This window comes from Mobula birostris, chromosome 3, assembly GCF_030028105.1.
Source record: "Mobula birostris isolate sMobBir1 chromosome 3, sMobBir1.hap1, whole genome shotgun sequence".
In the NCBI taxonomy this organism is placed as follows: Eukaryota; Metazoa; Chordata; class Chondrichthyes; order Myliobatiformes; family Myliobatidae; genus Mobula; species Mobula birostris.
In genome coordinates, this window is record NC_092372.1 from 157,176,097 (window position 1) to 157,199,397 (window position 23,301).

The window sequence follows — 23,301 nt, forward strand, 5'->3', positions numbered from 1 at the left end:
GGCTTTCTCTCATTTAGCCATTCATTCAAGGCCTAAAAGTCACTTTTAATTTTATGCAGTTCAATATTGACACATAGCTACAATTTTAAATCCTTTATTAATAAGTTCCAACTTATTTTTAAACAATAATATATCAAAAATTCTTTAAAATTTACTTTTATATTTTTGTCTATCAAGTTATCTTTTTAACATGAATCAAGAAAATCATTCAGGTAATGACATGGAAGTTAATTTCTATCTACTTGTAGGTGCTAAGTTTGTAATAGTAGTGGCTTGAGTAGGAAAGCTCTGTGAATTTAATATTTAATAACAAAATTTGAATAATATTGAAGTATTCAGAGTAAGGTGAAATATTACTAGTTGTAATGGGAAACCATAAAGGAATTTATGTGATTGACATAATTTTACATAAGACAAAAATTGAAATTCCTTGCTGAGAAAAATGTAATTCAAAGCACATGCAAATCCTGCAAATATTATCTAGATTTTAGGGGTGGACTGATGGAGCCACCCATCAGTTAATTCTGGTAATATTCAGTTCTTCAATATATATGAGATGAGTTGCTAATTTTAAAACATTTATTTACTTTGGTTCATGTGTTGTTTGAGTGAAATGGGACCACAAGTTTTTTTACAATCAGAATGGACTGGTCATAATGACATACTGAATGACTGTTAAAGGTACAGTCAACTTAGTAGTTTGCAACTGAAGGCATGATCACCTATGGCAGAGTAAGGAAAAATTGTAATTCAATGTATTTATCAAACTATATTACGTTTTGGTATTTAGTTACGTTTTCTCTGTAGAATTAAACAAGAATGGTCAATTTAATTTTCAATAGCTAATTTTACAATGAAATGCTAAATTAATTTAAATAAGCTTTTTAGTGTTATTCTAGTTTTATGGAACTTCATGTAACTTGACTTGCCCAAAAGTATGATGAATAGGGATTTGATAAGTGATTCACAGTTACTAAAAGTCTTCTTTGGACAGACCATGGAGATATAATTTAGGTGTTGGTTGCCTTCAGTGTCATTGTGGAAACTAGCATTTTGTCAGTTGTTTGGAGAGTATGTCGATGACAATAGATTTGAAAGTGGCATCAAAGATGTGAGAGAATCAATACCAGTATCTTGAAGGGAACTTGGATGGTCAATATTTAGTAGGAATAGGGTGGAGGGAGCAGGAAGTGTCTCCTAGACCAGTTGTGATGATTTTGCAAAAGGCATGAAAACATACAGGAACAGAAACTAGAGAAAAGTATGAGTTTGGGACCAAAGCTGGGAAGTTTTTTTTTATTGAGTCTGTTTAAAGTGTAAGAAGAAATAGGACAGTACAGTCCCATCCTTAGCTGAAAAGAGTACTTTTTATTGGAAGTGTGACTGGATGAAACAGGGAAATATCATTTAAGAAGACAATTTATAGTAAGCAAAAAAAGCAGTGTGTTAATTCTGCAATCTGTGACCCTGGTTAATAGGGCAAAGACGTGGCCTTACTCCATTCATAACTGCTGGCGGATATCTAAAGCAGTTAACTGCCCTGTCTGTTAAACTTCATATCTTCAATATTAATACCTAATGATTGAACCTAAAAAAAAAGAAGAAAAAACACCGAATTATAGGAAAGATTTCAACAAAATTGAGAGAGTACAGAGAAGATTTACTAAAATATTGCCTGGGTTTCATCTCCTAAGTTACAGAGAAAGGTTGAACAAGTTAGGTCTTTATTCTTTGGAGCATATAAGTTGAGGGGGGACTTGATAGAGGTATTTAAAATTATGAGGGGGATAGATAGAGTTGATGTGGATAGACTTTTTCCATTGAGAGTGAGGGAGATTCAAACAAGAGAACATGAGTTGAGAGTTAAAGGGCAAAAGTTTAGGGGTAACATGAGGGGGAACTTCTTTACTCAGGGAGTGGTAGCTGTGTGGAACAAGCTTCCAGCAGAAGTGGTTGAGGCAGGTTTGATGTTGTCATTTAAAGTTAAATTGGATAGCTATATGGACAGGAAAGGAACAGAAGGTTATGGGCTGAGTGCAGGTCGGCGGGACTAGGTGAGAGTAAGAGTTCAGCAAGGACTAGAAGGGCCAAGATGGCCTGTTTCCATGCTGTAATTGTTATATGGTTATATATGGTTATATCTTCATATTCCTTGGGTCCTGAGATGATGTCTGTATGAGGGTAGTGGATAGGATAAGAGAGAGTAATGACTTTAATGGAGGGAAGGCCTTTTGTTAACAAGATCAGTAGCTGCAGTAATGTGGGGAGGGGAGGATGAATGATTATACAGCTGAGTTTAAAAAATTCGGATTGCTTTATTATTGTCACATGTACTGAGATACAATGAAAAACTTGTATGCATATGGTTCATACAGATGAAATCAAATCACCAAAACAGCTTCAAGCGAAATGACAGATTTTTGCAGTGGTTGATACAAAAGTAGGATTGGAAGGTTGGTGGAGGTTTTGGGGGCGTGAGTTTGGAGGACAACTAAATAAATATTAATAGCTCTCTCTGTGACTGAGACGATATGGAAAGATAGGCCATGGGAGAGGTCAGGATCATACAGGAGTCCGAGAATACAAATTGGGAAGTTGACATGGAGGATTCGTGGGTACAGAACTCCAAGAAAAGTGAACACATTAAGATCACCCAGCTGAAGGAGGAAGATAATAAACACTTGTCCTGAATGGCAGTTTAAAGTGAGAGGCATGGTAGTGGAAAATAACGAGAAGCTGAAGAAAGAGAAGGTACTAGAATAAAGAGCAATGTTGTAAATGAATGACATGAGCCAGATCACCTCCAAGATACTTGGAGTGGTGCAGTGGTTGGAACGTATAGCCATTTAGGAGGAAGTTTTCATCACCTACAGTTCACATTTCCAGCGATGCACACATTTGCAGTAATCTTGTGGTTGGTAAGCAGATCTGTTTTTTAATTCTCAACTAAGCAAGTATATTTGAGAGGTGTACAGAAAAGAGCAGTGATAGCTGCTACACTAGCAAAATCCACTGGATCAACACCAGTAGGATCAGCTGAACTGGAAGGATAACAGAAGGTGAGGGCACTGTAGGCAAGAGAATTGGGTATGTTATTAATGGTTCTGTTAATAAAGAGGCAACATTGGGAGGCATTAAACAGAAGATATATCTGGTCAATAGCAAAGTTTTCTGAATTTAAAATAAAATTGAGATTACCCAATGCAATAGCAGAAATGAACAGGTTAATACACATATAATTCCTGTTTTAGCTATTAAAACAAAAGCATTGAACTGTCTGAAATATCAATTACCTATTTATTAAATGCATCCAAAATTATACAGAAACTATAACCTTTGCTATCAAGGCATAAAGAGCACGCTGTGCAATTTAAACTGAGTATAATTTAACTTATAAGAAAAAAACTGATTAAACTTTAAATTTTGATGCTCCTTGTGCAAAGCTTTGCAATGCAAACAAATAGTGGAGATTTGGCTGTGTAACATTCCATGCAGCTTCCCAACTCCCTGCTCAATTAAATCCCTTTGCAATGAGTACTAATTTTACATTTATACATACATAGCCAGATCTGAAATTTGAAGCCAATAATAAATGCAACATCTTAAGCTTATCATACAGTGTATTGTCAATGCATCTTAAGTAAGCATAAGCACTACCAAAAATGGCAATAGTAATAAACAATAAGACTTCTGAGTTACTAACCTTAAGTTTTCTACAAAGATTTAGAAGTAATGAAAATCAAACACAAAAGGCAATTCAACCCATTGTGCATGTTCAGCACTTCAACCAGAAAGGTTTCTTAATGCCTTCCATAAATTTAACGCATGTTTTCTCAAAAAGTTGCAATATGACATTTACCTGAGTGCTTCATTTATACAATCTAGGATTACCACAAAGAATAAATCTAGGTTTATGATCCTCAATAAAATCCTACTGATAATAACTGATTGACTCTGGTTAATAAAATCCTTCTATTACTTTCCATAATGACAAATACACACCAGGGCCTAACAATTGGATTATCTGCTTCTTGCTGTGCTAAATTAATGCTATGTTTAATAGTAAAGCCCAGCTGGGTTGTTGGGATTACTGAAAATGTTGAGAAATTAGGATATCCTGGCTTTCAGAATTCATTACTATACAGCTGTTCCCTGTTCCCTACTAGGAACCAACTCAAGTCACTTAAAGGGCACTTTCTATGAAGATGAAATATGTGAGATGAATTTGGAAAATGTCTGGGAACAGGAGGAGAAGGAGAAGGTGGCATTCAGGTCTCCTCATTGAGATACTCCTATATTATTAAATATATGATGCTGCCCTGAGCTCCAAATGATCCCAGGCAATGGGACCATCCCTGTGGGGGTCCTTGTATTCACACCTGATTCCTGACTTCCTGTGTGTTTTCCTGCTTGTATCACTGTGAGTGAGAAACAGAGGTTATGGGTTGTGGCCTTTTGATCCTTTTTCAGTTTGAAATTCAGTGATGATAGCCACGCACAGTGACAACATGCTGGTAGGGAATGTTACCCACAAGCTGTTAGAGTGAATTGCAATCAGAAGTGGCTTGTCCAATTTCCCAGTGGGGTGGGACCTCAAAATAAAATGCGTGGGGAAAAACTACAGAATCAGTAGAAAATAACTTCTTATGCTTAATTCATGGATTTAAAAAGAATGTAGTTGGGTCAAGTTTCTAAGCGTACAAAGTAAATACATTCTGTTTAATTTTCTGTCCATTTTTGTGGTTTAAATTCCTTACCCATTCCCATCTGCTTATGGCAGATCTCATCATTTCTACTCCTAACACATAACTTTAGTTTGCTTTATCCCTTCACATCACCTACCTTAGACACCCAGCTGTAAGCTCTATCCTTCCTCCTATTGTACAGTATTTCAGTTTATCCTCCATCATCACTGTATTTATTCCATGGATATATCAATAGCAATTTGGTTTTTCAGTATTCATATTTACTAATCTATGAAGAATGCTCATAAATGGATTTTAACTGGTTTGCCTTTACCACCAACCTTAAAAAATATGGATTTTATTTAGTATAAACATCTGTATTGTAGTTCCCTAGAACACATAATGAATGCCGTTTCCAAATCAACAGTTCAAGCTGACGTTTTTTTTCTTTTCAGACTGAGCAGGTTTCTTTATGGCTTATACAAGTTTTACAGCTGTGGGATCCATTAGTTGTATAGCAGGAAGTCTTACTTATCTAATCCTTGTAAAGTAATACCATATTGGTTGTTCATATGCTAATTACACAGGTGAAAAGACGCTGCAGCTTGGTATTTCAGAGCTTCAGTATGACGCTAATTCAAATTATGAAAAGGAGAATGAGATGATGCAGAATCATGTTTTGGATCAAGCAATTAACAATGCTATCAATTATCTAGGGGCTGAATCCTTGCGTCCACTTGTCCAGACTCCTGCTGGAAGCTCTGAAGTGATACCGGTAATAAACAACATGTACCCTATGCAAAAATCACATTCAGAAACTCTCAGTCATGCTAACAGTGCCACAAGCCAAAATGGTGCAGTTGAAAATCTAATATTTATTTCGCAAGCTAAGTCGCAATCATCAGAAAGAGAACCGTCTCCAAGCAACAGTTGCCCAGACTCAACAGATACTGAGAGCAATAATGAAGAAAGGAACAACCTTATCTACCTAACTAATCATGTAGCTCCACAGGCAAGAAATGGTTTGCCATTGATAAAAGAAGACCAGAGATCCTATGACATTATGAGAGGAAGTATGGAACCTAATCAAGAAATCTTCAAAGTGATTAGTGGTGATGGAGAACATATGAAAGTTTACAAATGTGAGCACTGCAGAGTTCTTTTCCTGGACCATGTGATGTTTACCATACACATGGGGTGCCATGGATTCCGTGACCCTTTTGAATGCAACATGTGTGGGTACAGAAGTCAGGATAGATATGAATTTGCATCGCATATAACAAGAGGAGAACATTGTTTTCACATGAACTAGTGAACTGTTTCAGACTCCCATTTTGACTTTATTTCATTTTGTGCAATTTCAGTTTGCATAAATAATAGGAGGAAAAAGAAAGGAGCAGAAATTCTTGGTGAAATGTTATTTTTATTGAACTCCATTTGCTTCTCTGATCCCAACTGTTTACTGTAAAGTGCAGAGTTTTATACACTGAACAGTTTCATACTACTCCAAAGTAATACATCTGAAAGACAATTCTTGAAATTGTATTTATCATAATATGGCACTTAAATTATTACTTAATGTCTATCATCAATCGAATTGTATATGTGAACAGTTAAGTGGAATCCTCAAATACATGGATACATAAAAGCTTGCATTTTTATTAGTTTCTAAGGTACAGTCCCTGAATTTTTAAACAATTTCAAGCTCTTCAGTTTAGCATTTTTTAAATGGATTGATCAATAGTGTGTGAGTAGTTTAGTGTTGTAAATTGTAGAGTTAGGCACACAAATAATCCTGTTTCTTGATACATATCTTTATGTATATACTTACCAGTTTAAACTTAAATAACATGATACATGTTAAAACTTGGTGATATCTAAGTAGCATCTTGAGTTTCATTGTGTACACAGAATACATACTTAATGACATTGGCTACATTATAAGAAATAATTTCTTTACAAAAATTGTCACTTTTCATTGCTGTTATAAATGTATGTGTTTATTAATGTAAATCTATATTTCAATGCCAATAATGTATGATTTATTTATTACAAAATGTGTGGATTAATCTCCTGGCATTTCTAAATGAGTATTGATTGGATAGTTGTTTCTTAATAGAAAGTTAGAAGTACAATGTAAATCAAGTTAGAATATCTCAAACTTCAAACTCATCTGGTAGGGTTGACACTGTACACTGAAAATATGTCCAGACCCCATACCTATTTAACATTTCCATTTTGAAGATTTATCCTCTTTTATTGAATCCCGCCATTATTTTATTCTAGGAAATGTTTTTATCTTAATAACTGCATAAATATTCAGTATGTCTCAATTTCTCCTGACCTCTTTATTGCTCTTTGGGTAATGATTTTGCTGTTGCATTACTTGTTACCAAATCAACTACCCATTGGAAATGATTGTCTCAATTTATCTTCACAAAACTCCAAAAGTTCTGAATCTTTTATCACATTACTTCTGAATCTATTTTGCTCAGTTCAGAGAAACTATAAAATATCTATTTGTTTTCTCTAAAGTCTCCTATTATTGATGGAATTATGTAACTATTAAACATAGTATAGCTAGATGTCAGGAGGCTATACAAGGTTATTGACCAATAATAATTCATGTGATCAGAGATCACTTGTAGCTTGAAAAAAATATATGAATGGACTTGAAGTAGACAGTTGGGAAAATGGGACTTTTTCCAAGTTGTCAGAATGGAATCACTGCAGTAATTACTGGAGTGCCACAATCTACCTGCAATCTATATTAATCACTTAGAAAGGACAGAGTACAATGCTTTCAAGTTTGGTTATGGTATCAATTTCACTGATAAATTGACCTGTGAGCAAGATGCACATAATCTGAAAAGGGATATACTCTAGATAGAATGTTTGCAGGCATGAAGACAACAGATGGAGCATAATGCTGGGAAATGTTAAATTATTTCTTTTGGTCGGATCAACAAAAGTAACTGAATACTTTTAAACTTTGGGAGACTACTCAGGGATGCGTAAACCACAGAGATTAACGAACAAAATCAAGAACACATTTGGAGAGGCAAATACTATTTTGCATTAATTGCAAAGGTTGTAGTAGAAGATTAAGTGATACACAACCTCTACTACTGCAGATGTTTGGTTCACCCGATTGATTACCAGGATGAGAAGGTTTTCCGATATAGAGAATTGTAGTAGTCTCATCCTCTACACAAAGTATTTTCCATTTTCTCTATTTACTACTTTCTACCTCTAATCCATTGCTAGGGGGAAAAAACTAGCCATGAGATGCATTATGTCTTTTCCATTTTACATCCATAATATTAAAATGCAATGCATTCATTGTTAAATTATGGAAACATATATTAAGCTGATTCTATTCCCTAATATTATGTATTTACAACTGGTAATCCACTTCTGGTAGTTCTGAAGTCTATATATCTCTGAGATACATTCTATTGATGAGAAAAATGCTACAACATATAATTATGGCATAAAAGTTCTTACGTTACATGCCATTTTGACATCATCAAAAATGTAAAAATCAAGGTTTGCTGTTTAAATCAATCCTAAAATGTTTCTACTGCCCATTACAAATCAGCCATGCTCTAATTGCTTAGATTCAAGGTACTTCTGCTTCTGTGTTCCTCTTCAAAAATTGTTCTTTCAAATGTAATGCAGAAAATTTCTAATATTTGAAGTTTTACATGTTGTTATAAGAGTCCTAGATTTGTTGGATTTTTATTGTATTCAATAATTCTACCATGAAGCTATCAAAAAATACAAAAAAAGTTTGTTTCATAATGTACATGTGTTCTTTGAAAGAAGACAAATACTTTTTTTTTCAAAACCCAGGTTATTTTGGTACAAAGTACACACCAAGCATTTGCATTTTAAAATACAGTATGATAACTTCATGTTTACGCAGTTTGTTAATCACTTTTAAGAGATAAGGTTGACAGAAATGTAATGTTTCATTTTTCAAGTTTGTTTAGAGATTGTATTATAGTGGTCATTTTTATCTATGAAAAAGTAGACCTTGTCTAAAGGAAGATAATTAAAAATTATAAAATCTTTGAAGTGTCTATCATGCGTTGTGAAATACTAAGGCAACCTATGTAAAATTCTATGCCTAATTATACAGTATTCATACTTATATTTTGATTTCTGTGGATAGATTCATAATGTTGAGAAATTATCAATGTCATTCACTCGGCAAAGTGGATTCACAGCACCTTATTGCAACTTCTCATTGCCATTATTTGAGAAAGCCACTGGTAGCTGACAAGAGAAGATTCCATTTCATTTTAAGTATAAATTTAAAAGATGATTTTAATTCAGTTATAATTCTCTGGGAGACTAATTCACCAATGTCCCACTGCCCATTTAGCTTTCCATGTTAAGCTGCTTTGAGAAGGTATATCCAAAAGAACAAGTGGCATTTTTCTTTAAGTTTGTAGATTGATTGGTGCCCACATAATATTCTGGCTATTCAGCTGAAAAATGATATCATGGCAACTGTCCCACCAGAACAGCATAACAGAAGAAAGGCAGTCTGCATCTTCTATCTAGAGTTTCCAAGCCATTGCAGATGTTGGAAATCTGAAGTTTAAATTAAAAGCTGGAAAAACTCAGCAGATCAGGCTACACCTGTGAGTTGAGAAATAGTTAATGTTTCAGGTCAAAGAACTTCATCAGTTAAGAGGAAGGGAGAGAACATTTTATCCTAGTCTGCCTCTTCTATATGGAATTTCCAAGAAATGTATGTCACTAAAAACTCTGCCTTTATTTACCCTGCAGTGGGGACGGAGGGATGAGGGCAGGTGGCGGGACGTTCCTTTGCCTAATGAATAGCAACAGGGTATCACAGCAAAGGATTCTCATCCATCAAAGAAAGGAGAATCCAGCCATCTGGTTCTGACTGATGTAAAGGCAAATCAGTTTCAGATCCAGCCTCATGATGAAGCTTAATCTTGCTGTAATTCTTTAGTATTTCAACTGTAGAATAATTTTCTACAATCTGGAACAGGTTCGGTTTGGTGAAGGACCTGCAACTCACGGTAAAGATCAGAACAATGAACCACCAATTTTATGCCGTCTTAAATAAGTTGAAAAATACATAAGTCTTGAGCGTATGAGGATGCACTCGTTTACATCAATGTCTTCTGCCGCAGAAATGTAGCAGTGAGGTTTATCTATACCAAACTCACTACCTTAAATATTAAAGTATTTTGGAAGGTGATCAAAAGTTCTAATTAAACTCGGCTGACAATCACAATCTCCACTACTCACTTTCTTGAAATCCTAGACTATTTGTGTGTTGGATCCTTGGACTGAAGAGGTGTGGATGATGAGATGGGGCAAGTTTTTATTAGTGAAGATTCATCTTTCACAAAAATGATAGAATTCTTAATAAACTAAAGAGTAGTTTTGTATTGGTCTTTCTACTTACTGCCCTTACTGGTTCCATCAGCTGGCTCTTAGCCTGTTCCCTATTTGAATTTAGCTTTTTTGCACCTGAACTCTTTTTAATTTTGGTATCTTCATTAAAAACAGCATTTTGGTAGTAGTGGGGTATGTTTAAATGAATGAGTGATCTTTGGTAATGGACAAGCTACATCAACTTGATCATTAGAGGCAACGAGATTTTATCATGTTCATGGATTGTATCCATTTGGTCCATATGTTTATGAAACCTGAATTTGTCACAAACGGTAGAACACAAATCAAGCATGAATTTCAACTAAATGTCATTTCCTTTTGGTCTATGGCTGAAAGTTTATGGGCAAGACATATATCCTTAGACACTATTTCAACAAATATTTTGTCAGCTGTAAAGGCCTTTGTGTTGTCCTAAAGTCTTGAAATGTATAATACAGATTAATGTATTTTTCTAAATGTATAGAAGGCAGTCATGTAAAAGTAGCAGAGATTGTGAAAAAGTCTCCTATTTTGTGTCTTAACTCAAAAGGCCAATGAAATCCTGAGGAATTTCAGCTTCTGTTCCAGAGGATTCCAAAGATTTCAACATTTTATGTCCTTATTGCAAGGGAGGCCATTTGGTCCATTAATTCTATGTCAACTCTCAGAACAATCCAATTAGTCATCTTCCAAAAATTATTTCTATGCTGTCTAATCTCTCACATGCCCATTGACTCTCTCAGATTTTTCTGCCATCTAGCTACACAAGGAGTAATTATCACAGTCTTTAACCTACCTCCTAACAAATAATTGGCCTGTGAGAAGAAATTAGTGCATCGAGGGAAAATCCGCGTGGTCAGAGGAGAATATGCAGATTCCATGCTGGTTGTACCAGAGACCAGGATTGAACCCAGGTCACTAGAACTCCAAAGCAGTTCTACCTGCTGCACCACTGTGGCCACTTCATTCTCCTGAATAAGCTCATGGTATTTTATTGAAGATAATGTGATCTATCAAACAATCTAAAAATGTATAATATGCACGAAATACACTGGCTGAATTTTAATTGTATTTCACTTACATTTTCTACTTTGTTTAATTATTATCAGTTTTAGGACATAATGAAAAACCCATTTAAATTGATCCAAAATGAATTCACTGACAATTTCTCTTAAATGAGCACAGATACGCTATATATTTTTCAGCTTTCTTATCTCTTACTCCCAACACTATGCCTTTGCCTTTACTTTAAATATAAAAAAGTGTCTACTTGATATAAATTTATTCTCTGACCACATAAAATGCAAGTTTCAGTAGTAGTTTCCATCCTGTGGTGGTTAATTTTGGGGTGTGGGCCTACACCCAGTGTAATGCAACAAGCAAATTCACTCATTCCAACAGTATATTTGTATGCTTAGACAGTGAGGCTGGGAACTTCTAGATTCTTTCTCAAAAAAGTATAACGCATCAAAGATTATATCCCAAAATGACTGTGTTTCTACTGCCCAGTGGGCAAACGGCTGGTATGAAATCAGTGAGCCTCCGTGCATTAAGGAATGGAATTACCACTTCCATTTGATGGTCTTACACTGAAGTAATAAATATATGTGCAAACTAAAAATATGCTAATTTTCAACACAAAGTTTTTTTTCATTGCCTTATTTGGCCCAATTTGAATTAGATAAATTGAGGATATTAAATACCGAGTCACACAGAACCTGAGTGCAATGACGGTTTAAACTATATTCTCAACAAAAATAATGGGATAAGGTTTCCAATGTATATATTTGTCTGCCTTCACAGCAAAAAGAGCTTACAGATAGCTTCTCCAATTCCAGGAAAGAAAGTAATAGATATAAAGTTAGTTCATCTGTGGTAAAGATCTACGAATTGTTTGATTTTTCTATTATTTAATGAACTTTACATTAGTTTGAATCCAGAGACAGGAAATTGTTATTTAGAAATATATTCTGTATGTTCTGTCATATGCAAAGAGGAAAGAAACATTTTCCAGCTTTATCTACTGACACCATACATGACAAGTATGATTAAGATCTACACTACTGCTGTTACTGACTGGAAGTCACACATAGCAGCACCTTCCTGTCCCTCAGGGCTGAATAGAAAGTTCTGCTTTGTGAGTTTAAAAAAAACAAGTAAAAAGTTACAGAAGCAGTAGAAGCTAAGGTGGCAGAGTAAGGAAGTTGAGCTGAGGCAAATGGGCCATTCGGGATGAGGCCAAGCAGATGGTCAGGTTTTTCACTTGAGAAAACGGGAAGCAGATGCATCACAGCTTCTTTCAGTGCATAACTGGAAACAACCCAGTCACTGAGAACATTTGCATAAGGGGATAATCTAGTACACAAATTGTCCCTTTCATATTCACCATGGATTTAAGCAAAATTGGCTGCTTTCACTTCTTATGTTAAACATTTCTGCCCATTGTTCAGCATTTAGACTCTGTGTTTTCACGTGTCTTTGTACATGAAGTAGAGCACCTGACCACGGGAGTACACTTTTTAGTCAACTCATCGGAGTACTGGATTCTGTTTGAGTTATTTTCAAGTGTTAAGCAGGCCTACTGAAGTAAGACTGAAAAAAAATTAACCAACAAAGGAGAGTGTCATTTCCAGTAATGGGGAAGGAGATGTAACGCCCTGTTCTTGTCTTTCTGCTGGATCATGTATTTTTTCTCTTTGCGGAAAAAAGGAAGAAAGGAGAAGAATGTTTTCCTTTGCTTCTTCTTTTTGTTCCCAAAATTGCTTGCCTCATTTCCTCTGTTTACAAATTTACCCATTTGTAAAAGAAATTCAAAATCAAGCTCCCTGTTTCCATTTTCAATTTCATAAAGTGTCTGATCTTTTTAGCAGTGAGCATTATTGGTGTCTTAAATGTAACTGTAACTAAAATTCAATTTTTAAACATCAATAACAAAGGAAAATGACAACTTTGAATCCTAAGTAGAGTAACTAGTGGCATATTATTTCTATCCATTTGGTTTATTCAGTAGATCCAGTGAGGGCATTGTATCAGTATCTAAACTGAGCACATAGAAAGCAAGTGCATGGCAATCAACGTGTATGAAAAATACTGGTACCCTAGGAGAGGAATGATGAAATGGGTTTTGTGGAGGATATAAAAATGAAGATTTATGCATAGATTTATATGAAATATAATTCATGTCGCTTGTAACAAGGAACTGGGGATAATTGTGCATGCAGAGTGCCTAATCTTTCCATAAACTTAAGTGCAGATATGCAAAAATCTTGGAGAAATGGCATAAATTAGCAGTAGCCAGTTATGTGATATTACTGATCTTTCATCGGAAAATTCCAGCTCTTTATTTTTGACAGTTAACAAAGCCAGAGGAATATAAGGAAATTCAGAATCAGAGGACTGATGTGCAGGAGGGGTTTGATGTGATGGCAGTGATGAAGACGAACAGAACAATGAGATATTTATTGACTCTGAAGGAAGGAATGAAGAGTTAGAATAAGAGGCATTTAAAATGATGTAGCATGTATGCACCCGATCACTTTGTATCACATGGAGAGTTAGTATCTGATGGTTGAAACTCATAAACATTAGAAAAAAATCAATTAAAATTTTCAATAGTGATTTAAGGATGGATTTATGAAAATCACTAAGGCAGGAATGCAGTTTACAGGTGAATAGTAACTTATGAACGTATTTGATGCAAGTTCATTCCACTGTTGTGCATCATTTATGTGAATGTTTTGGATGAGAACATGGCTGGCAAATTTGCAGATGACACTAAAGCTGGTGATATAGTAAAGAAGGTTATCTAAGATTATAATGGATTTTGATTAACTGGGTCAGTGGGCTGAAGAATGGCAGATGGAGTTTAATTCAGGTAAATGTGAGGTGCTGCATTTTGGTAAGACAACCCAAGGGCAAACTTGTACTGTAAATGGTGGGGCCCTGGGGTGCTACAGTGGTGTAGTGTTTAGCACAGTACAGTGTTTAGCATCATGGGGCATTGGAGCTCAGAATTCAATTCCAGTGCCGCCTGTAAGGAGTTTGTGTGCTCTCCCCGTGACTGTGTGGGTTTCCTCCGGGTGCTTTAGTTTCCTCCCACAGTTCAAAGACGTACCGGTTAGTAGGTTAATTTGTCTTGTGATTAGGCTAGGGTTAAACAGGTGGGTTGCAGGGCAGTGTGGCTCATTAGGTCAGAAGGGCCTTTTACACGCTGTATCCCTAAATTTTAAAACATAAATAACTAAACAGAGAACTAAGGGTGCGAGAACACAGTTCCTTGGAAGTGGCAACACAGCTCGACAGGTGGTGAAAATGCTCTTGGCACGCTTGCCTTCCCCAGTTCGAATACTAAGTATGGGAAATGAGTCATCATGTTACAACTGTACAAGCCATTAGTAAGACTATATTTGAAGTATTGTGTGCATTTGAGGTCTCCCTGCTTCAGAAAGGATGTTATTAAAATGGAGAGAGTACAAAGTGGATTGAGAAGGATGTTACTAGGGCTGGAGAGCTTAGGTTATAAGTAGAAGCCGAACAGGCTATGATTTTTTTCTCTCTAGGGTGAAGAAGGCTGATTGACCTTGGAGAGATTTATAAAATCATAAGGGGCTTTGATAAGGTGAATAATCATCTCCCCAGAGTTGGGAAATGAGACTTAAAATGAGAGAATAAAAATTTAAAAAGGGCCTGAGAGGGAAGTTTTTCACACAGAAGGGGTTGAGTATATGGAACAAACTGCCAGAGGAAGTGGCAGAGGTGTGTACAATTATGACATTTAAAATGCATTTGATAGTTACATGGATAGAAATGCTGTTGACAGGCAAATACGACGAGCTCAGTTAGGCAATTTGGTGGGCACCAACAAGTTAGGCCAAAAGGCCAGTTTCCATGTCAATGACTCTATGTCTCTAATAAGATAAAGGACTGGATAATTATTTCAGTCTAATGGCTGAGCCAGCAGCAATACCAAGTTTCATATTTTGTAGCAAAGGATCACATTCTACTGTAGAAAACTACAGGCTACCATGACTCTGAGATCTTAGGATTCCTTCAGATCCTGCCTCTAGTGCAGCCTCAGTTTTAATTCCATCAACTGTCTAGGGCATTGAGATTAGGTGTCACTACAATCACAGCACAAATTCCTAATTTCTCTTTTCTAACTGGAGACTTCATAAATAAATTGAGAATTCAGAAACAGATTTATTATCACTGAGATATGATGTGAAATCTGTTATTTTGTGGCAGCAGCAAGGCACGAAGACATAAAAACCTATAAATTACAGAAATAAATAAACTGTGAGAGCAAAGGAATAATGAGGCAGTGCTTATTGGCTCATGGACCATTCAGAAATCTGATGGCAGAGGGGAAAATGTGATTCCTAAATTGCTGAGTGCTGGTTTTCTGGCTCCTGTGCCTCCTCCCTGAAGATCGTAATGAGAAGAGAGCAAGTCACAAATGGTGAGAGTCTGATGTCTAATGAACTGTCCTACTGCAATGTAATTCGCTGCTCGACTTTCCAAAGCAGTAGTGCAGGATATAGGACACTTGGTGCATTCTTTCAAACACAGTTAATTAGATATTTCTTCATAACGTGAGAGCTTTGCTATACCTTGTGATGGTGTAAGGAAGGCTAAAGTTTCCCCAGGGATGATGATGGTTGAGCCTGAAGTTGGTATGATTGACATGTTAAGCTATAAGAATAGAACATATACAGAAAGACTTAAAAGTATTGTCATGAAGAAAATTACAATGGAGAAATGCCCATAAACACACAGTATAATCGCCAAACAGCAGGAGTATGGTTTGGCTCTCTAGCTCAAAATCCTTTCCATTAGTGATTCATAGCTGAGCAAATATACTTCAACAAAAACATCTTAAACACTGACTTGACAAACCAATCAACCCAGCAAAGTTCTCATAGTTCAGTTACAATTAATAAGATATACCGTCTGTAACAAATGTATTTCCAGTGTTAGGTTTAATCTTTTGCTGTTTGAAATTTCATTTACTGTTTACAGTATATGATTCAGCAAATATATAATGAAACATGTTTGGATGCCTTGATTAATAAAAAAAAAGCATGAACTTCATTAAAAGCAATGAAAATGCATTTACTGATCAGATATAAACAGGTCTGAAAGTCAGACAATTCATAAGTGATAAGTGTTTTGCTCAGAGGGCCAGTGATCAACTGGGAGGTGGGTATTACGTTTTGCTGCAAAATTTTACATCAATCAAAAGCTTGCAAAGAAGTTTGAGTTAGAATGTCTGATAACCATCAAATTGTAAAGGTGCTACTTGAAGATGATTTTCACTTCACACACACTTTGTCTATCTTGAAGTATTCTGCTGTCCCTACCTTACAAGCATTTGTTTCAAACTAAACATAAGACACAATATGAAGATACTAGACCCTGCTTGTGTTGCATTCTAACACTACTGCAAGATTTTATACCAGCTTAATGTATTATTTATTCTGCCTTCAAGAATAGTCTTCCTGTACAGGAGAAAGTAGCTTTGAAGCAATCCTTCAAATGTTCAATGTCTAACTCAGCAATACAACATTTACCTTATTTCAACTCAACAAACCATATCATGGCAAGAAATTTCAAGCAAAGGCTTCTCTTTGTACACAATTCATTAAAATGCTTAAAATACTTAACCTTGGTCTCCCTAGTCCATTTCAACTCATCTGTGACCTTAAACACATTAAGTCTAGACTGGGGGCTAGCTTCCTTATATATTCTGATGAGGCACAGCTTGATTTTTCTCTTCTACTTTTGTTGCTGATATCTAGTCTTGAATTGGTCACAGATCCATAGAGACCTACAGCATAGAAACAGACCCTTTGATCCAATTCATCTGTGCTGACTAAGATGACAATCTGAGCTAGTCCCACTTACATGTACTAATCTTTTCAGAATCATAATCAGATTTAATATCACTGACATATGTAGTGAAATTTGTTGTTCTGCATCAAAAATAACTTCCTCTCTGACAGTAATAATAAGAAGGCATGGGTGATGGGAGTCCTTAGGATGCAGAAGTGGGCTGAGAAGTGGCAAATGGAGTTCAACCCGGAGAAGTGTGAGGTGGTACACTTTGGAAGGACAAACTTCAGGGCAGAGTACAAAGTAAATAGCAGGATACTTGGTAGTGTGGAGGAGCGGAGGGATCTGGGGGTACATGTCCACAGATCCCTGAAAGTTGCCTCACAGATAGAGAGGGTAGTTAAGAAAGCTTATGGAGTGTTAGCCTTCATAAGTTGAGGGACAGAGCTTAAGAGTCACGAGGTAATGATGCAGCTCTATAAAACTCTGGTTAGGCCACACTTGGAGTACTGTGTCCAGTTCTGGTTGCTTCTCTATAGGAAGGATGTGGAAGCATTAGAAAGGGTACAGAAAAGATTTACCAGGATGCTGCCTGGTTTAGAGAGTATGGATTATGATCAGAGATTAAGGGAGCTAGGGCTTTACTCTTTGGAGAGAAGGAGGATGAGAGGAGACATGATAGAGGTGTACAAGATATTAAGAGGAATAGACAGAGTGGACAGCCAGTGCCTCTTCGCCAGGGCACCACTGCTCAGTACAAGAGGACATGGCTTTAAGGTAAAGGGTGGAAAGTTCAAGGGGGATATTACAGGAAGGTTTTTCACTCAGAGAGTGGTTGGTGTGTGGAGTGCACTGCCTGAGTCAATGGTGGAGGCAGATACACTAGTGAAATTTAAGAGACTAGTAGACAGGTATATGGAGGAATTTAAGGTGGGACGTTATATGGGAGGCAGGGCTTAAGGGTCGGCACAACATTGTGGGCTGAAGGGCCTGTACTGTGCTGTACTATTCTATGTTCTATGTTAGTGATGCCTTTCTGAGGGATTGCCTTTTGAAGATGTCCTTGATGCTCAGGAGGCTGGTGCCCATGTTGGAGCTGGCTTTTGTATCCATGTATCTGACAAAATGCTTTTTTAATATCTTAACAGCACAGTTCTGGTAGCTTGTTCTATATAACCACCACACTCTCTGTGTGAAAAGGATTTCCCACAGGTCACTTTTAAATTTTCCTCTTTCACCAGAAATCTATGTCTTCTGCTTTTAGGCTTCCCTCCCTGGAGACATGGACTGTGATCAACAACTTTATTTATGCTGCAATAAGGTCATCCCTCAGTTCCCTACTTGCCAGGCAAAAGTTCTAACCTATCCAGCTTCTGTTTATAACTCAAGCCTTCCAGTCCAAGTAACATCTTTATGATTTTTTCCTGCACTCTTTCCCTTCTTAAAAACATCATCATAGAATGGGGTGACCAGATCTGTGCACAATGCTCCAAGTAAGTTGCACCAATGTTTTGTACAATTGTAACATAACATCTGAACTCATGATAAAGATGATTATACTGAATGTCTGTTGTCACTTTCAGGAGACCATTTGTACTTGTATCCCTAGGTCTCTCTGATCTACAATACTCCCTGGACCATACCATTGAATGGACAATACCTGTCTTAACTTAGACCAAAATGCAGCACCTCGCCCTTGTCCGAGTTAAATTCTACTTTCCATTCCACCACCTTCCCCAGTTCATTAGATCCTGTACAATCATAGATAGCAGTCTTCACTGTCCACTATACCACAAATAATTATTTCATCTGCAGACTCACTCAACATGTTAATGACGTTGTCACCCGAAAATTTAAATACGGTATTGATTACTGTACAACTGCTAAGAGTGGAACATTATTGATCACTGTACACTCTACTGATAGTGGAACAGTATTGATCATTGTACACACTGATGACAGTGGAACAGTATTGATCACTGTACATACTGATAGTGAAACAGTATTGATCACTGTGACCACTGATAGTGGAACAGTACTGATCACTGTATACACTGCTTGTAGTGGAATGGTATTGATCACTGTATGCACTGCTGATTGTGGAATACTATTGATCACTGTACACACTACTGATGGTGGGACAGTAGTGATCACAGTACAAACTACTGAGAGTGGAACAGTAGTGATCATAGTACAAACTACTGAGAGTGGAACAGTATTGGTCACTGTGCACACTGATAGTGGAACAGTATTGATCAGTGAGTACACTGATAGTGGTACAGTATTGATCACTGTACACACTGCTGATTGTGGAATACTATTGACCACTGTACACACTACTGATAGTGGAACAGTATTGATCACTGCACACACTGATAGTGAAACAGTATTGATCACTGTGTACACTACTGATAGTGGAACAGTATTGATCACTGTGCACACTGCTGATGGTGGAACAGTATTGATCACTGTGAACACTGCTGATAGGGGAACAGCCTCTCCCAATACGAATTTGAAAGTTACTGTCTCATGCCTTCAAATTTTGTCTTTCTCTGGTTTAGGATTCTAATTTGTGAACCAGTCCTACCTTCCTCTATAACTATAGAATTATGATTATTGGCCCTAAAGTGATTGCCCACTGACACTTCTGTCAATTTCAGCTTCAAGGTTGTGAAGATCTTTCTACAGAATCCAGATCCTTCCAAACAGTTCCTCATTCAATATCTGATGTTGAGCCAGGTGTTTACAACTTCAGTACCTTATTGGATCCTAAGTTGGGTTACAAACCACATATTACAGCCCTCATAAGCATTTCTACAGCATCACCCAGGTCACTCTGCATGGGGCTTTAAAAAATAGTTTTCATGTCTTTGCCACCACTAAACTTTGCCATGTTAATACTCTGCAGGGTAGGCATCCCATCTTTCACATTATATTAACTTCAGTCCTTGTAACACTCACCACAGGAAATTCTGCTCAACCATCATTCTTCTCCATAATGGTTCATTTCAACAATACTATTACTGGTGAAAGAATTGAAAGGAAGAAGTGAATGATTGTGTTGTGGAAATAATATTAATCATGCTTTTCACAAGTAAATTCTTCTCTATGATGAAAGGAAGAAAGTCAATGGCCAGAATTAAAATTGAAATGATGAGAAATTCAAAGTTTTCTAACATATTAACATTATGGCAACCCAATCATTGAGACTTATTTGTTAACTGTATTGCTTTTTCCTCTTGCAATAGATTGTAATTGATGGAAAATCGCTTGAGACAATATTAAAAGCTGTTCAATGACTATAATCCCAGTAGACCATTAAGTACTTAGTTCTGCTCAGGATGAAATAGAATAAAGAGTATCCAAGTAACTTAACCCACTCTTCATATCTTCAGCTGAAAATGTCACCATAGGCTTGAGTCATAATTGGACAATTATTCCTGCCTAAAATCTTAAATCCTAAAGATTCTATACATGAAAACTATTTTAATTATGCATTATTGCATTATTCTGAATGGATGTACAATATATTAAAATAGGTTCAAAAGTACTATTTCACAGAGGAAACATGTATTTTACTACAGTTGCACAAAATGAGCATCTTCATTAAAGTGAATCCTGCAGTACCATATGTTACTAAAAATTCAAGAAACTGCAACAATGGTACCCAGGATGATGTAGAAATACACTCACAGGTAGAACTAAAGTGGGATTGGTATATTAATATGTAACCTCAGGTTCGGCTAGCGGCTTACTCTAGGGAAAGACAGCCCCCAGCCCAGCCAAACTTAAGAAATCTTGTTTGGGTGGATGCTGTGAGATGTGTTCCCCTGTTACAAATTCAGTAATCACAAAATAACAAACAGTACACAATATGCAATTAAATGATTGAGCTTTATAATTCCTAATTAGAGAATAGGGTTAGTAAAGAAACAGACAAAAAAAAGAAAAAGGGCCCATTCTCATGAAACAGTCTATTTTGCAACGTTGAAGCTCATGGTTTTCCCGTCGATTCATTCTCCCTCGAGTTTCTCCCCAGGCGTCGACTCCCGACCCCATTCCTAGTCCACTCCGTCCTGCAGTCTATGACCTCCTCATTCTGGCATCTTCTCTCTCCATCTTCTGCCGAACAAAGCCTGTGAATCCCTTCTCTCAGCCCCACAAGAAAAAAAAGCAACATGCCTCTCATTGGATGGCACACATTCCAAAGCCCCCATTATCTCTAGTCAGAACCAGAATATTGCTGCTGCAGAGAAACCACTACATTAGCAGTGAAACATTACAGAGAGGCCATTACATTAGCAGTGAAACATTACAGAGTGTTACAAATATATGGTAGAAGGAGAGATTAAAACACATTTTTCTCTACATGATTGTTAAATTTGAGATAATACACTTGCAATTTTGCTATCTTTATCTTTTAAATTAAAATACCATTTTAACATTATGTACAAAATAATATAAATTATGATGAAGAAATACTTAAGAAAGTGTTCTAAAAAAAATTAAGAGCTCAGCTTTTGTATTACCTCAATCTCAACTGTAAATCTGAACTGAGTATCCAACATTTGGTTGCCTTAGAATAGAATTTATGAACTCATAACTAAATGATATTGGAGTTCAAATTATTACAGCATAACGGAATAAAAGGCTCTAAAGTATGACTATTTAAAATACAGTGGTTTCCAGTTAGTTGGGATACATCAGGACCCAGTGCATTTTGGCCTAATTAAGCAGCAGCCCCAATTAGCCACATTTTCATGGAAATTGATATAAAGGTATTAAAAAAATTTGAGTAACACATTAATTCAAATAAAATACAGAACAAATTAGAACACTACTAATACTACTACAGGAACTACTACAGTGTACTAGTTCCTAATAGTTATTGATGGAAGAATTTGTCTAGTATAATTTCATTTTCACTCCCAACCATCTCTAGCATCTCCAAACTTGAATGCTTGAAACTGCTGTGAGCAAAACAGTTCTGACATGTCTTAAAGCTTATTTCAAAACCAACTATCAGTGACAAAAATCACTACATTTTGAACACAAACACATGCAAATTACGCTAGTTAAAACTGTTGACTCTAAGCATGGTGTAATGTCCAACAGGCCACCCAAGTGCACGCAACTGATGTTAGTTAGAAACTCTTTGGCAACAGCCTCCTATCCCAATTAAGCGACATGGTGTCCCAATTAAATGAAGGGAGTCCTGACAATTTTCTCAATTAGTTTTTGTTCTTTAAGAGTTATCCAAAATAAGCAGCTGCCCCAATTAACCAGTGGTCCATTTAACTGGAATCCACTGTACTTACGTTCTTTGATTCACTGTATTCATTCTCTTGTGAGCAGCACCACCTAGTGGTTTATTATCACAATGCCTCTACATTCTGCATTTTAGGTGAAATGATTTTATTTTATCCAGTGAGAAAACTTCAAATGTTGTCTAAACAGCACAACCTTTTCTCTCACGAGGATATAATCATGGTTAATGAAGAGTATTTAAAAAAATCATCAGTCTTCTGATTAATTGAAAACTAAAGAAGTGTGATTGAAGATCAAAAGAGAAGGTTAATCTTTTGTGAAAAGGAGATTCATAGAGGGCTCTGCAAGAATATCATGAATAGAATCAGAAAGGAATATGTTTTGTACTGAAGCATGCATCAGGAATTGCTGCAAGCCGTGATCATGTTGTAGTAACAAGATATAGTGTTAGGCAACATCGCGAGAAAAATTAAGAATGCTCTTAAGGAACAGATTGAAATAGTTTTATGCAGTGAAAAATGAAGGTGAATGGGACATGATGTGTTAGCTTAGATTTGCTTGCTGGAGTTAATGAAACATGCAAAGCCTGCATGAAAACAGAAGCTTGGAAGACAATTTCAGTGGAAGAATGTATGAGACATAGATGAAAGTAAATACTTTGTATGAAAGCAGTTTTATATTAGTTTCCACTGATTTTAGTTCACATTATATGCCTTCAATATTTTAGACCATTAATATTTAAAGAATCATCAAGTTCACAGTCAGTAGGATTCTTGGTACAAAACATATATATTTATTTGCAGCTTTTCATCTCGTCAGTTCTTAACTATTATAACATTTCTGCAGATGCTATATGTCACAGGATTCTAAAATGCACCATTAATGACATCAACACTGATCTGACTTATGCAGATTTCAACCAGAAGATTACACAAAACCTGGAATTTGGAAGAAGCCTAATTCCTAAATTTGTAAGATGCAAAATTGTTGCACAATTTATTGCAAACCCAAGTCCAGACTCTGAAGTTACCAATGTCTCATACATATGCCACTACCTTCAAAATCAGCCCAAAGCATAAGAGAAAAATGTGAATAG

The 23,301-nt window shown here is 36.3% G+C and overlaps 1 protein-coding gene across 5 annotated transcripts in view; it reads left to right on the top strand.

The window, feature by feature from the left end:
* Positions 1–8,761, top strand: part of ikzf1 (IKAROS family zinc finger 1 (Ikaros)) — an 82,076-nt gene extending 73,315 nt beyond the window's left edge. For 4 of the 5 annotated variants that reach the window (XM_072253543.1, XM_072253542.1, XM_072253546.1 and 1 more), the window contains one exon: positions 5,273–8,761. In XM_072253543.1, the coding sequence (XP_072109644.1) occupies positions 5,273–5,997 (725 nt within the window). In that variant the 3' untranslated portion in view covers positions 5,998–8,761. The remainder of the gene's footprint in view (positions 1–5,272) is intronic. The other variant, XM_072253547.1, reaches the window with a different exon arrangement.
* Positions 8,762–23,301: the final 14,540 nt, after the last annotated feature.